Source organism: Trematomus bernacchii, unplaced genomic scaffold (genome assembly GCF_902827165.1).
Source record: "Trematomus bernacchii unplaced genomic scaffold, fTreBer1.1, whole genome shotgun sequence".
In the NCBI taxonomy this organism is placed as follows: domain Eukaryota; kingdom Metazoa; phylum Chordata; class Actinopteri; order Perciformes; family Nototheniidae; genus Trematomus; species Trematomus bernacchii.
This window is the reverse complement of record NW_022988043.1, coordinates 22,493,245-22,506,690: the sequence shown is the minus strand read 5'-3', so window position 1 is coordinate 22,506,690 and position 13,446 is coordinate 22,493,245. Positions and strand designations below refer to the sequence as shown.

Here is a 13,446-nt window from a genome sequence, read left to right as displayed (position 1 = left end):
TGTTCATTAACAGAAGTTATCAAAACCGTTTATGGTCTCCGGTACTTCCAGTCCAACGCCTACTGCATGCACAGCATTAGAAAATCGTGCCTTCAAAATAAAAGTTTGACTTTTTTCCAACAAATAAAAAATAGATATATATTTTTTTTCAACCTTTTTTTTTCTTCACTCACACATCTGCGACCCACTCGAAACGGGTCCGCGACCCACCAGTTGAGAACCACTGCCATAGAGGATGTTGTTGCAGTAGTCGATTCATTATGAGATGAAAAGCATGGATCAGGGTTTCGGCAGCAGAGAAAGAGTGATGGGCGACGACGTGTTATGATATGAGATGGAAAAAGTTATTTCTGGTGATATGGTTGAAATGGTTCTCAAACGAGTTTTTTTGATCTGTGATTATGTACTTGGCATGCTGCCCCTGAACACACCTCTTCACTTAGCCCTAGACTTTATCGGGACCATCACCTGGTTATGTTCTTATCATCACAGTAAATTGCTATTTTCTGTCACAGTTCCATAATTATTGCAACTAAGAGGCTACATACTACATGATTGAAACAACAGAAACAATGTTAATATCTGTCAAAACTTCACTTTATTGCTTTCAACATTATGATGCCACAGTTAGTTGCTATCATCCCTGTGTGCTGTTGTTTTTCAACTCATGTCTGGTCAGCTGATTTCTCCACTTTGACCTTCTTGATGTAGCTGTCGTTGAGCTTCTTCAGGTGTTTGGTTCGGTTCTCCAGGCGGACCAGCCACTCAGCCCTCAGCCTGGGAAACACACGCACACGCACATGCGCACACACACACACACACACACACACACACACACACACACACACACACACACACACACACACACACACACACACACACAACATTTATTTAACCATTGTGCCTCAGTAGTGACATTTTTGGCAGTTTTTGATAATCATTTTAAAGTTTTTATCACACACGTTTTATTTTTCATATTTTGGAAATTAAGCCTCAGCTCCGAAAAAATTCTAAAATATATGCACCCACAATACAGACTCAGACAAACCCACAAAAGACCATTCAAATATGCCAGGCTATTACAGCATAACATCCTTAAGTCTACTGTTTTATAAAACAAGCTAGAGCCCTGGCAAAAATAGGGTAGTTCCTGCTATTTGCCCTCAAATCTAGCCATTTTCTATACAAATACATTATATTTTCCTGGTTTCCAATAGGGACATGCTGCTATATTATTTGTGGGAAAAAAACACGTTTTTTTGTGGTATTTTGCAAACAATGACTTTGAATGAATGAATTTGGAAGTTATTGTCAGGACTGAAGTTAAAAATGTAACTGTCAAAAGATTATATTTTTCTATTGCAGTTTTGGGATTGGACATCTTTTTCCATTTACCTAACAAGTGATTTTATTTTATCTGACGCATGCAAAATAAAAATGCATCAAAAGGTAATGTTTGCAAAAATAATTTACATATGCAAGACAGAAAATAATAACTTTTTGTTTGTTTGTTTACATAAAAAGCGTTGAAGCTAGTTAAAGGATTTTAATAAAATAATATGAATAACTTAACGGCGTGTTTTTTAAAATCTTCAATCACATCTCAGTAGCAGGCAAGAATAAATGCAAATACTCTATTGCTCGCTAATTCAAGTGTGTGTGTCTGTGTGTGTGTCCCCTTTAGTTAAGGCCAGACTCAATAACAGCACTTATACCCCTTTCACACCAACGGTGTTTCAGGGCCGGTTCGGTGCTGGTGCTTGAAAAGCACCGGGTTTTCCTGTTCACACCGCAGCGGAGCAGCGTCATAGCTCCGGAATCCGGTTCGTTTCGAGCACCAAAAAGTTGTCCGTCTAGAAGCAAGAACCGCATACGTCACGCTTACGTCGGAGGGGGGCGAGATTAACCTGAGCTAACACTTAAGACGAGTACGGCAAATAAAAGTTGTAACAAGCAGTAGTGCTGAGCAAAGTGACTAGAACGCAACCACACACTTGTTAAAAAAAAAACACACTTTATAAAGTCAGGCAACACTAACCAGGCTTCGTGTGATTCTGTTTATTTGTACCTTACTTTGACCATCCGTTCGCTGTTATTGATCATTGTGGAGAGCAGGCAGACGTTTTGTTTGTTATTATAGCAGCTATCGGATGGAATCAATACATGGGCTGCACAGGTTGTCATGTCCGACTATCACAAGTAGAATCATAATGAAAAATACGTCGGTAAAAAGTGCCTGTAGAAAACTGCTTAGCAAGTAGTCAGTTTAGCTTCGGTTGCTATGCTAACATCACCCATGTTATACCAGAGAAACTTTCATAACAGCGTTGTGATGCCAAACAGCGTCAATTCAGACTGACACCAAACAGCGTCAATTCAGACTGACACACATTCACTTAAGGGGAACTGGGGATATGTATCAGCTGCTTGTGTGACAGTCAGACAGTGAATACTTTAGAGCCGTGTGAGCTAACCCGGAGCTAACGGGATAATACACTCCCGTTGAAGAGCAGCCGGCCAGCACTGCAGCGGTCGGTAAATGCCGCTGAAACACATTAATAAACAATGAACCACGGCACTCTGGAGAAAAGTATAAGGTTGGAGAAGTCGTTATTTAATTTAATCTGGCTTCGTATGATTAAAAGCAACGCAGTCCCCGGCCCGTTGTTGTTGTGAGGTGAGCTCCGGCGTTGGGGAGAAACTCAGCGACGTAAACTGTGACGTCATGACGCAGCAGCGGCAGCACCAGTCGGGCTCTGAGCGGTGTGAAAAGAGCCGGCGCTAAACCGAAGAACCGGTTCTGAACCAGAAAAGCTCTAGCACGGAGCTTGAACCGGAGTTGCGTTGGTGTGAAAGGGGCATTAGTTATGTCCTGTTACACTTAATTGTCATGATATCCTCCACTTCACAGTGTGTGTATGAGCAGCACTGAGGTCAGATTTAGAGTGGAGGCAGATCTGGTATCTATCTGACAGCTGCAGTGTTATCACTGACACATCAGCGGTGCACTTCACCCCTTTATTTCACCATCAATCAAATACACGCCACCTGTGAGTGTGTGTGTGTGTGTGTGTGTGTATGTGTGTGTGTGTGTGTGTGTGTGTGTGTGTACGTGTCTGTGTACGTGTGTGTGTGTGTGTGTGTGTGTGTGTGTGTGTGTGTGTGTGTGTGTGTGTGTGTGTGTGTGTGTGTGTGTGTGTGTGTGTGTGTGTGTGTGTGTGGACGTACATGTGCGTGCGTATGTGGTTGTGTGTGTGTGTGTAACATAACCCTCACTGTCAGCTGTCCTCACTGTCTCTTTGCCACCTTCCTGTCGAGTTTTCTGGATTATTCCATTTGTCCTTTCAGCTGCTGATAATCCACCTGACCCCAGCAGACCACAGACAGACACAAAGGCGGACAGCCAGGGAGAGAGGGAGACAGACAGACGAAAACACGGGCACACAGACAGACAGGTAGCTAGTTAGTCAGGTAAGCAGGCAGAGAAAGACAGACAATAGCAGGACAAAAGGCAGGGGGACAAACACACAGACAGACAGATATGGAGGGGGATTCACAAAGCGGGACATTTACGATGTTATGGCAACAAGCTGGGAATCTCCTTTTTTGGGATAATAACAATGTTCTTAGTGAGGAAGGGGAGCTGAAACGGAGAGAATACATATTTTAAAGAGGACATAATGATAATTTTCAGGTTCATATTTGTATGTTGTCCTCATAATTGGAGAAACCAGAAAAATAGTGTATTGATTTTCAATGTTTCAAAGCACATTCAACTAAGCTGCATTTAGAGTAGAGGAATCAAAAATATCTTTAGTCTGTCTTTAACTATCCTAAATGAAATTGTTAAATTAAGCTATAATGTACTGGTGTGTGGGTGTGTGTGCTTGTGTGCATGTGTGTACAGTTAGTATAAAGGTGTGATATATGAACATTAAATATAAAACTGTGTGAAAATAGATATCCCCCCTTGGCAGATAATGAGAAATGTATTTTAATTCACAATCTTCTTGGAATTGAATGTGTGAAAGGGCAGGATGGATATATACGATTAAGGTAATTCGAGGACTGTTTATTGATCGTCAATTTAAAAACAGTGCTGCAAGAAGGTGCTGTTTACACGAGAACGCAAACGGTTGTATCCGCTACTTTTCTCTTTCGTATAGCCCGTTCGTTCACACGAGGCCGTAACGGAAACGCGGAAATGGACCCCGCAAACGATAACGGGTCCCAAGGTGGATAGATCTGCAAACGGAACACTCTGGGGGGGGCAAACGGCTCCGTGTGTACGCCCTATACGATCATTTCCTGATAACGATGAAGCCATAGCCCCGCCTCTCCCCACCTCTGCTGCTCACTGTGGTCAGTAGCTACTGACCATGCTACAGATGTTAGTGCAAAATCTACAGCTCCTCTACCACAACCATCAGCAACAAGTGGACATGGAGAACTACATGAACTACATGTTGCTAAATCCACCGCGGGGCATAAACAGAAGGGCAACCATGGCAACCATGCTCGGGGGTCTTCTTCGCTGCTTTTGGTGTATTTTGTGGCGGAAGTTACAGCGCCAGTTACAGGCCCGGCATATGTACTACAGCGTCTCCAGCGCTTTCGAGCGGTCTCGTGTGAACGGAATACTTTTTTGATATCGTATTCGTTTCGTTTGCATTTCGTTTGTGTTTGCGTGTAAATGGGGTCTGAGTCCTATAAACCGGGAAATGAGTTTGCATTTGAACCTTGTCTTAAAGTTGACGGTTATTAAACGTGTTTTTGTAAGATGCCTGAATGCCTGGTCTGTGGTTAACACAAGCTGAAGAGATTTTCGCGTTTTTTACAACATAAAAGATGTCAGTAAATACCCCACCGGTAAACGTCCGAAGCTTCAATGTGTCTTAAAAACAGCAGTTGCTAACAATGAGACTGCTAACCGTCATCAGGCTGTTGGCCTTTAGCTTAGCGGTGTTGATGCGCAGCTTTGCTAACATGATGTTGTTCCTTTAGCCCAGGCATCCTCAAAGTCCGGACTCCGGTCCGGATCCGGACCGAACCACAACTGTCTCTGGACTCTGAGCAAATTATACTTTTCATATGTATTATCTGTATTATCTGTATTATCTGTATTATCTGTGAGACATCGCCACAACGCAACGAGTCAAAATGCTCCGCTATGTCCGCTGCATACAGCGCTCTGCATCTCAGACTGTTCCACTGTCTGTGTGTGTCAGTCAACGCATTGGTCCAATCACATTCAGCATCCCGTCAGCGTTTTTTCCCCCCACCAACAGTCTGCGAATCAGAGGCACAGTAGGGCGGGTCTTCGCGGAATGCGGGTGGGAAAAATGCGTGTGTCGTCTCTTTCAACCTGTCTGAGTCAGAGCGAGAGTTTAAAAAAAGAAAAGTCAACGAGAGTTAACAGCTCATCTAGTTGCATCTGTACTGTAGCTAGTAGCCTAGTTTCACCTACCGGGGTGGCAACTGCCACCCTAAAAATAGGCCTTGCCACCCCAGCTGCCACCCCAGTTGGCAGCTTTGTTTTGAAAGAAAAGTTGTGGCTCATCTGACATTTATGAGAGTAAGTCTCTAATGTCCGAGTGCAAGTGAATGCAGCACAAGATGCACGTCTTGTAACCCCTCCCCCGGCCCTGGCGCGAGCGTGGAAATATGATTGGCGGCGGGACGGCGCAAAACGAGAAGCATTCGGACCCAAGTACTGAAGGAATGAGGTATTTGCGGTCTACAATGACAGAGAAGAGACTGTCAAGTTTGGCTGTACTCAGCATTGAATCAAAACGCACTAAAGCTGTTGATCTTAATAAGTTTGTGAGGCGTTTTGCTGAACAAGATGGTAATCGCCGCATTCAGCTGTAATAGGCATGTCAACTTGATGCTCTGCTCACGGATGAGCATACACAACTGTTAAGATGATGACCTTACGTGTGTAAATATATTTTTTTCTTTGTGGGGGTCTGCCCCCAAAAAACAGTTTTAAGTCCTGAGAAAGTCAAATAAGACAGTGTGTAAAACTACACTGCCCAGCCAAAAAAAAGTAACCACTTTGATTTAACTAGGCCAGTAGGTAAGGGCATTCCACTGGATAATAACTGAAGTATAAAAGAATGCATGACTGAAGTGATGGAGACCATGGTTGAAGGCAAACAAAAAGAGGAAATAACAGGTCAAATCAAGCAAATCCCCCTCTCAGATTCCACAGCAACCAGAAGAACATAAATACTGGCTGGTGATTTGATTAATCAGCTTTGTGATGGAATAAAAAATGTACAGTGCATTTCCTTAGCTGTGGATGAGTCCACTGACACCACTCAATGCTCAGTTGCTGGTGTTTGTGAGTTTTTATGATGAGGCAAAGGGGGAGTTTGTTGAAGATGTGTTGGGCCTGACGAACCTCAGTGGACACACAAGGGGGCAAGACATTTATAAAGCAATAATGGGAATGCTGAATGAAAGAGGGTGCAGCTGCCTTTATTCATAACTGTGCAGCTCTCACACTGCGACTCTGAGGGATCAAGCACAGACACAATAACAATGAAAACTGCTGCATACAGATTATTTTTGTTTTTGCAACCTCGTGTTAAGAATCTTGTTGCAATTGTTTAAAAGTTTGAATGACCGTAATAAACGGACCTTTGTCTTATTGAAACATTTTTTTTGGACCTTTAAGATTTGTATTTGAGTACCCCTGCTTTAGCCTAACGTTAGCTTTTTACTTCTGGCAATTGCATTTACGCTTGAAAAATCATAAAGGTCGTGTTAATATGTTGGGATATTATCCCAATGAACAAAATGTTTAAGTAATATAATAAACATGTTTTTCCTCAGAGCTTATTTTGTGCAATATTCAAAAATCCAATGTTAAAATGACCTTTTTGTCAATGGAGAACTTGAGATGCTAACTTCCGGGTGCGCCTATGAGAAACACATCATCACTGCACCAATCTATTGATCATTCATTTCGTTTTTTGTGGCTTTTGGGGTTATAAGTTAATGGTTAATGGACTTGGAATATAGATCCTTTCTAGTCTTCTGGTGCTTTTACACTACATGCCAACCTGTACCCATTCACACACACATTGATACTGTTAAGCATATTTGTATAATAACAAAGTCATGTTTCAGTTCATGTGTATGACATCATCAGAATGTGCCTGAGTGAAAGAAACGTGGTGATGCTAATGAGCATGCGCAGATACAATAAACGGTTTGTACTCCAGGCCAAACTCTGAGCGATGTGGTCGTGTGTTTTTTCTGTCCGTTAGCATACTTACAAACTACTTTGGTTGACTGCAAACGTGGAGACTTCTGCTGAATATAATGTCTCATATATAGTGTTAGCAGGGTTGCTGTACAAGGTGCCAAACTTCTAATCGAGTGCTCATTCACACACTCTCACACAACTTCAGGAGCAACTTTGGGTTCAGAATCAAGCCTAAGTAAACATCGACATGTGAAGCGGAGGAGCCAGGGATTGGACGGCTGATATTTCAACACAGTCTCACGGCATTTCGTGTTATAGTCACGAAATTAATCTATTGATTCGTGTTCACCAACACGATTTCGCCATTTTTTTCGTGTCACACAGAACGATTTTAAAAGCAATGTAAATAATAACAAATTAGAAGGAAAAAGACATTTAAAAAAATACAGATTTAAGTATTCTGACACAGAACGATTTTAGAAGCAATGTATTTATATTGGTAGTATGTTTCGTGCCTGCACCAAATAATAACAAATTAGAAGGAAAAAAAGATGACATAAAATACAAAACTCAGACATTATACAATTTAAAATAAAAGGGATAGGGTTAGGCTTAGGGTAAGATATTGAGTAAGAACATGTTTTTATGAACCACACAGCTTCTGGTCTTCCAAGACCCGACCGGACAAAAAGACGTGTTGCAGGCACGAAACATACTACCAATAGAAATACATTGCATTTAAAATCGTTCTGTGTGACACGAAAAAAATGTGAAAATCGTGTTGGTGAACACGAATCAATAGATTAAATTAATTTCGTGACTATAACACGAAATGCCGTGAGACTGGGTTGGATATTTGGCATGGTAAATGGACTGCATTTATACAGCACCTTTTAAGTTTTGCGACCCCTTGGAGCGCTTTTACATTTACAAGTCAGCATTTTCCCGTTCACACGCATTCATACAGAGGCAGTGGCTGCCATACAAAATACCAGCTACTCAGGGACACACATTCACACACTGTTGCTAATGCTATCAGGAGCAAATTGGGGTTAAGTATCTTGCCAAAATACACATTAACATGTTGACTGCAGGAGCTAGAGACCGAGCCACTGGGCATCCGATTGGTGGACAACCGCCCTATCACCTGAGGCCAGGAAAATAGCCAATTAGTTAGCTGCATTCACATGATAGTGATTTGCTCTTTGTTCACTGTTAAGTTAGGCACAGAGTCTTGTGGGGAAAACACCCAGTTACATTTTGTTCCTATTGTTAACTCCCCTGCTAGCTTGCGTCGCTTAGCACAGCTGTCATTGGTAGAACAGCACCTCTTCTAATTTCAGTGGAGTGTGAGTCGGCCTCCATCACTCATCGCTCTGTGATTATCACCTCCACCTCTTTTTTTCCTGGCTCTGGATGGGTCAAACATAACGCACACAATTAGCAGGGACTAGAGCCGGGGTAGGAGGCGGCAGGGGGGCTGAGAGTTGTGGAATTGGGGGTAACATTGTAATAGATAGCTGGGGGATTACAAGATGCATGGTACTGATAGCTGGGGGATTAGGGGTGCAGTGTAATTGATAGCAAGGGGATTAGGAGTGATGTGCTGAGGCGGTGGTGTGAGGCTAAGGGGGATAGGAGGAGAAGGCTGGAGTTAAGAGGGATAGGACTAATAGCTGGTGTAACGCTAAGGTGAAGGTTTAATGGGAGGATGTATAGACTTCAAACACCTGAAAATCCCATTGTAATGTAATGATGGAGTTTGACAGAAGGAAAATATGTGGCGCGCATCGCTAATAAATAAACTGTGCCAATAATGGGTGGATCAGTACCAAAAATCTACCAAACAACAAGAGTTAAAATAAGAAACAACTTTATTTAACAAAAGAGTGAAGACATAAAAGATACACTATGCTGTAAAATATATTACACAACATATGAATGTTGAAGATCATACAATTATAAACTGCTAAATACTCAACTTTAATTTACATTATTTTCCTATTTTTTCATGGCTGATGGTAGGTAGAGGGGTTTTAAATCCTTTATGACAGAATACAGAAATACAACTTCAATATCTTAGGTTTTCAAAGTTAACAGAAAATAAAAAGTACACATAGACATTAATGGTTAAGCAAAAAGCCTTTTATGAACAGTGAGTGTTCTTTAAAGGCTTGGTTGTTTTCAAGAAGAACCATCACCTTCGATAGAACCACTTTATGGTTCTATATGTTTGTTAAATGCTTCTCTTTGGACATCGTAGTGTTCTTAATACTTATGGAGTTATTGGATGGTGGGGGAAGAAAAAAAAGAAACTCTTCCATCAGTTTTGTATGCCAGTAATAAAACATGCCTTTATATAAGTGCGATTATAAATCTCTGGACTTTTGATTGCTGTGTATTTTCTGTGGTTGTTCCAGTCCGCTGATGTTCCGCTTGTTACTGATCATCACTTCTGAGACCTTTAACAGCCAGACTGCCGGCAGGGTTGCGTGTTTGTCCTGGTATGTCCTCCGGCTCGCTGAGAGACGAGAGGCTGTTTGTAATGAGCGCATCTGTTTTTAGATGTGTCTAGTTGCCAGACGGTCACATGTCCACTACAAATGAAGCCACATTCAGTTTGATCACAGACGCCATTCTCAAAGACCTCCATAGATTGGCATCTTGAGGAGGGGGACACTTTTCCCAGAAAAGGGTCTCCTTCTGGATCAAGTGCTGGGAGGTGAGCTTATAGGTGTGCACCAGGTGGTCGATCGTTCACTAACCACAGAAACTGACGGAGTCGACATTCCAGACGATGGCACGCAATGACGCAATTACTTCACGATGAATCCCTCCTGTTTCTTTTAAAGTCTTGTCGAATTTAAAAGAACATTATTCAAATATTGTAATTTGTAGTAGATCAAATGTCATTTAACCAATCTTTTTGGCTTGAGTCTAATGTAAACCGTGGGGAAAAAGTACTCAAACTAGAAAATGCATTTCCTGCAGAAAATGCGTGCGAATGCTGTAAGCTGTGTACATTTGTTGCTGAATTTAGCTGAAAATGCAGAAAAAGCTGAATATGTTATTAGCTGAATGGTCTCTGTAGCTGCTTTTAGCTACAGAAACCAAGTAAGTGTGTTGCTGAACTTAGCGGAGAAATGTAGAAAAGTGAAATGATTTGAATCAAATTGTTACAGCTCAAAAGCATTGCAATGACTTTGTTTAAAACTTGAAAGTGAAATGTTAAACTGGAAGAGTAGGAAAAATAGTGAAGAAGCTTAATATTTAAAAGAAAAGGTTTAAAAAAGGTATAAACAACTAAATGTATAGCCTCAATGTCCTGAAATAGCGAATAAGTTAATAGTTGAATGGTTTCTGTAGCTGAAAATAGGCTGAAGGAGTTCAATATTAAATGTAAGTAGTAGTGAATGGATGTGTATTAAGAAGAGAAAAGAAAGTAAAAACGCTTTGAAAAGCAGCAGAATATTTGAACTGCAAACTTTTGAACTAAAACCATACATCACCAATAATGTATAAAATATGTGGAACATGTTGAAGTCAGTATGAAGTCTCCATCAGACAGAAAAGAATAGGCTGAGACAGTCTGTTAAACTCCAGTCTGTGTGTTTGTGTTTGTGTTTGAGGTGACGACGTTATCAAACACCTGTGTGAGCCCAGAGATCAAAGGTTACCATGGTGATGTGCAGTGATCAGTGAAAGGAGAGCCTTTCCATTGTTCTGAATGAGAAATAAACCTCTTACATTTCTAACTATAGTTAAAAAACGGTAGCTGCTATCGGTAAAATGTCAACGCGTGGAGCATGTCAGGACCCTGAGGAGCGTCTCAGTGTGCTTTGTGTGTACTTTCAGGTCACTTTTCGGGAGCACTTTAACCAGGAAATGAATTAGCATTTGACCACTGCCTGTTAATGTCAATGGTTTTTCTGGTTAGATGCCTGAAATGAGATCTGTGGTTAAGTTTTAGACATTTTCACGTTTTGTTCTACGACATAAAATGCGTCAGTAAATACTCAACTGGTGAATATCTGAACAGAGGTTGCTAACAAGTGGCTAAATGAGACTGCTAAGCATCATCACACTAAACTTTAGCAGTAGTGATGTGCAGCAATACACGGGTATATATATAATATACGGGTTGTAGTTCCTTTATATCCTGACGTTAGCTTGTTACTAACTCTGCCGATTGCATTTACGCTTCATAAAACACACAATAGTGTTACTATGTGGAAACTATCCTGCTGCACAGAACGTCTATCATAAACCTGAGTTTGCCAAAGATCTTGTTTTCTGCAACATTCTGAAATCCAATAGAAAAATTGCATTGCTTTTTGTCGAGGGAGCCCTTGAGATGCTAACTTCCAGAAAAATAACGAAATAAATATGTCACCACTGCACTACCCAATTCCTGCACAGATTTCCCACCATGTACTTCTTCATACATCAGACAAATTATTCCTGCTCTAAAAAAAATCAAAAAACTAAATAAAATAAAAACTTGAAATTCCAAACCAAACCACAAGTTTGACCATCATTTCAATAATCATCTTATTTTCCACATACTTACTTTAATTCATCGTTTTGTATGCAAAATGTATTGCAACTACCAAACAGTAATCTGTTACACTTTACCTTACATTTGGCTGTTTATGAAATGGTAAAATGTTCTTAGCAAGATGATTATTTCTAGTTTAGTATTTTCCCAGTGTGAGAACTTTTACTTCAGTAAAGGATCTAAGTACTTCTTTCATTACTGCTTGTTTCACACATGTGTTTCTTTCTTTATAAGCACAGCTCTGTGACCTTTCCTTCATCTTTATCCCATAAATCAGAAGGCGACGTTGACACTATCACGGTTCAGGTTGTGTGACTGTATGTGTGTTGAGTTTTTCTTACTTGTCGAGTGAGCTCTTGTTCTTCCTTTGCTCTTCGGTCTCAGCATACTGACATTCAGTGTTAATCTTCTTTTCCCAGAACGTCTTAATGTGCATTCTGTCATGGATCTTAGCCACATTCATCTGCAAAAACACAACACCGATCGTCAGGGTTTAAAAAAGCATCCAGAAAACTATGATCGATTACCAATCAAATGTAGTAGGTAACATTATCCAAGTATCACAATATTAAAGTGACAGAAATAGATTATTTCCCTTTACTTAAAGAATACCTCAATACTAAATATAGAAATGAAACCCAAAGAAAATGCTGAAATTGAAACATTATGTTTGTATAAAAATCAAAAAACAGATTTCCTTCCAGCTGTGAAAATTAAATTATCATCCTCCAAGAAATGAAATCATTTGGCTGGTTAGTTACATTGAGGCAGCAGCAACCTGTGTTACTCTAATTTGATTAACCGTCATGCCATTAACCCAGTTTGTCCTGTATTATGTTTGCTGGATAAGTAAATCAAAGTGGTTTGCTGAGTGATAACTTGCATTGTACTGTGATGTTGTAAATCGTTTTGACCTAACTTTTCTTTGACTGAATTCAAGTATTTTTCACTTGTAAACAGTGATGTCATATATTGTACTGTGATCTTGACCTTTTGGTAATTTGCATCATTTTGCCTGATGAAGATCTAGTAACGAAACCTCCCAAATAAACCTTCTTTTTGCTAGTTAGACAGTGTGTGGGATTTTATTTTCAAACGGTAAGTTTCACTTTAACATATTTGCTACTAAGTTCTATTACACTGAGATGATGGTAATACTACTGTCACAATAACAGAGATGACAAATAATACAGATCTTCTAGAAAAAGTATCAATACCACATCATGAAAACACTCCATTGCAATAAACAAACTGCACTTATAATCACGCAGATATATCAAAAAATCAATCTGCATTCAAAAACATATTTGTTGTGCAGTTGAACTATACTTCATTCACAATTTTGAGTTTGAAAGTAGAAGTAGTATTACTGTTCCTTTCATGGTAATGATATATCCATTTTTACTTTTCAAAACAATTCACATTATTCGTATAGCTGTTAGAGATCATACAATAAATACTTTAAGTATATAACTGTATGTATGTATTATATTATGAGATGTTTTTTAATTCTATCATAATAATGTGCATTTGAGTCCATCGTGACTGCACACAGCTCACACACTGGACTGTGAAAAAGTTCATGAATATTTAATTAGTTTAAAACATGCAGGGACACATTTTACTTAAGACTCATTAAGGATCCCGAAAAGCAGACTTATCATATCCTTTC

The 13,446-nt window shown here is 40.1% G+C and overlaps 1 protein-coding gene across 1 annotated transcript in view; it reads right to left on the bottom strand.

The window, feature by feature from the left end:
* Nucleotides 1-581: 581 nt before the first annotated feature.
* Nucleotides 582-13,446, bottom strand: part of LOC117473155 (protein FAM240B) — a 13,031-nt gene continuing 166 nt past the window's right edge. The window contains exons 2-3 of the mRNA XM_034118654.1: nucleotides 12,116-12,237; nucleotides 582-777 (exon numbers count right to left, since the gene is read on the bottom strand). Of these exons, the coding sequence (XP_033974545.1) occupies nucleotides 666-777; nucleotides 12,116-12,237 (234 nt within the window). The 3' untranslated portion in view covers nucleotides 582-665. The remainder of the gene's footprint in view (nucleotides 778-12,115; nucleotides 12,238-13,446) is intronic.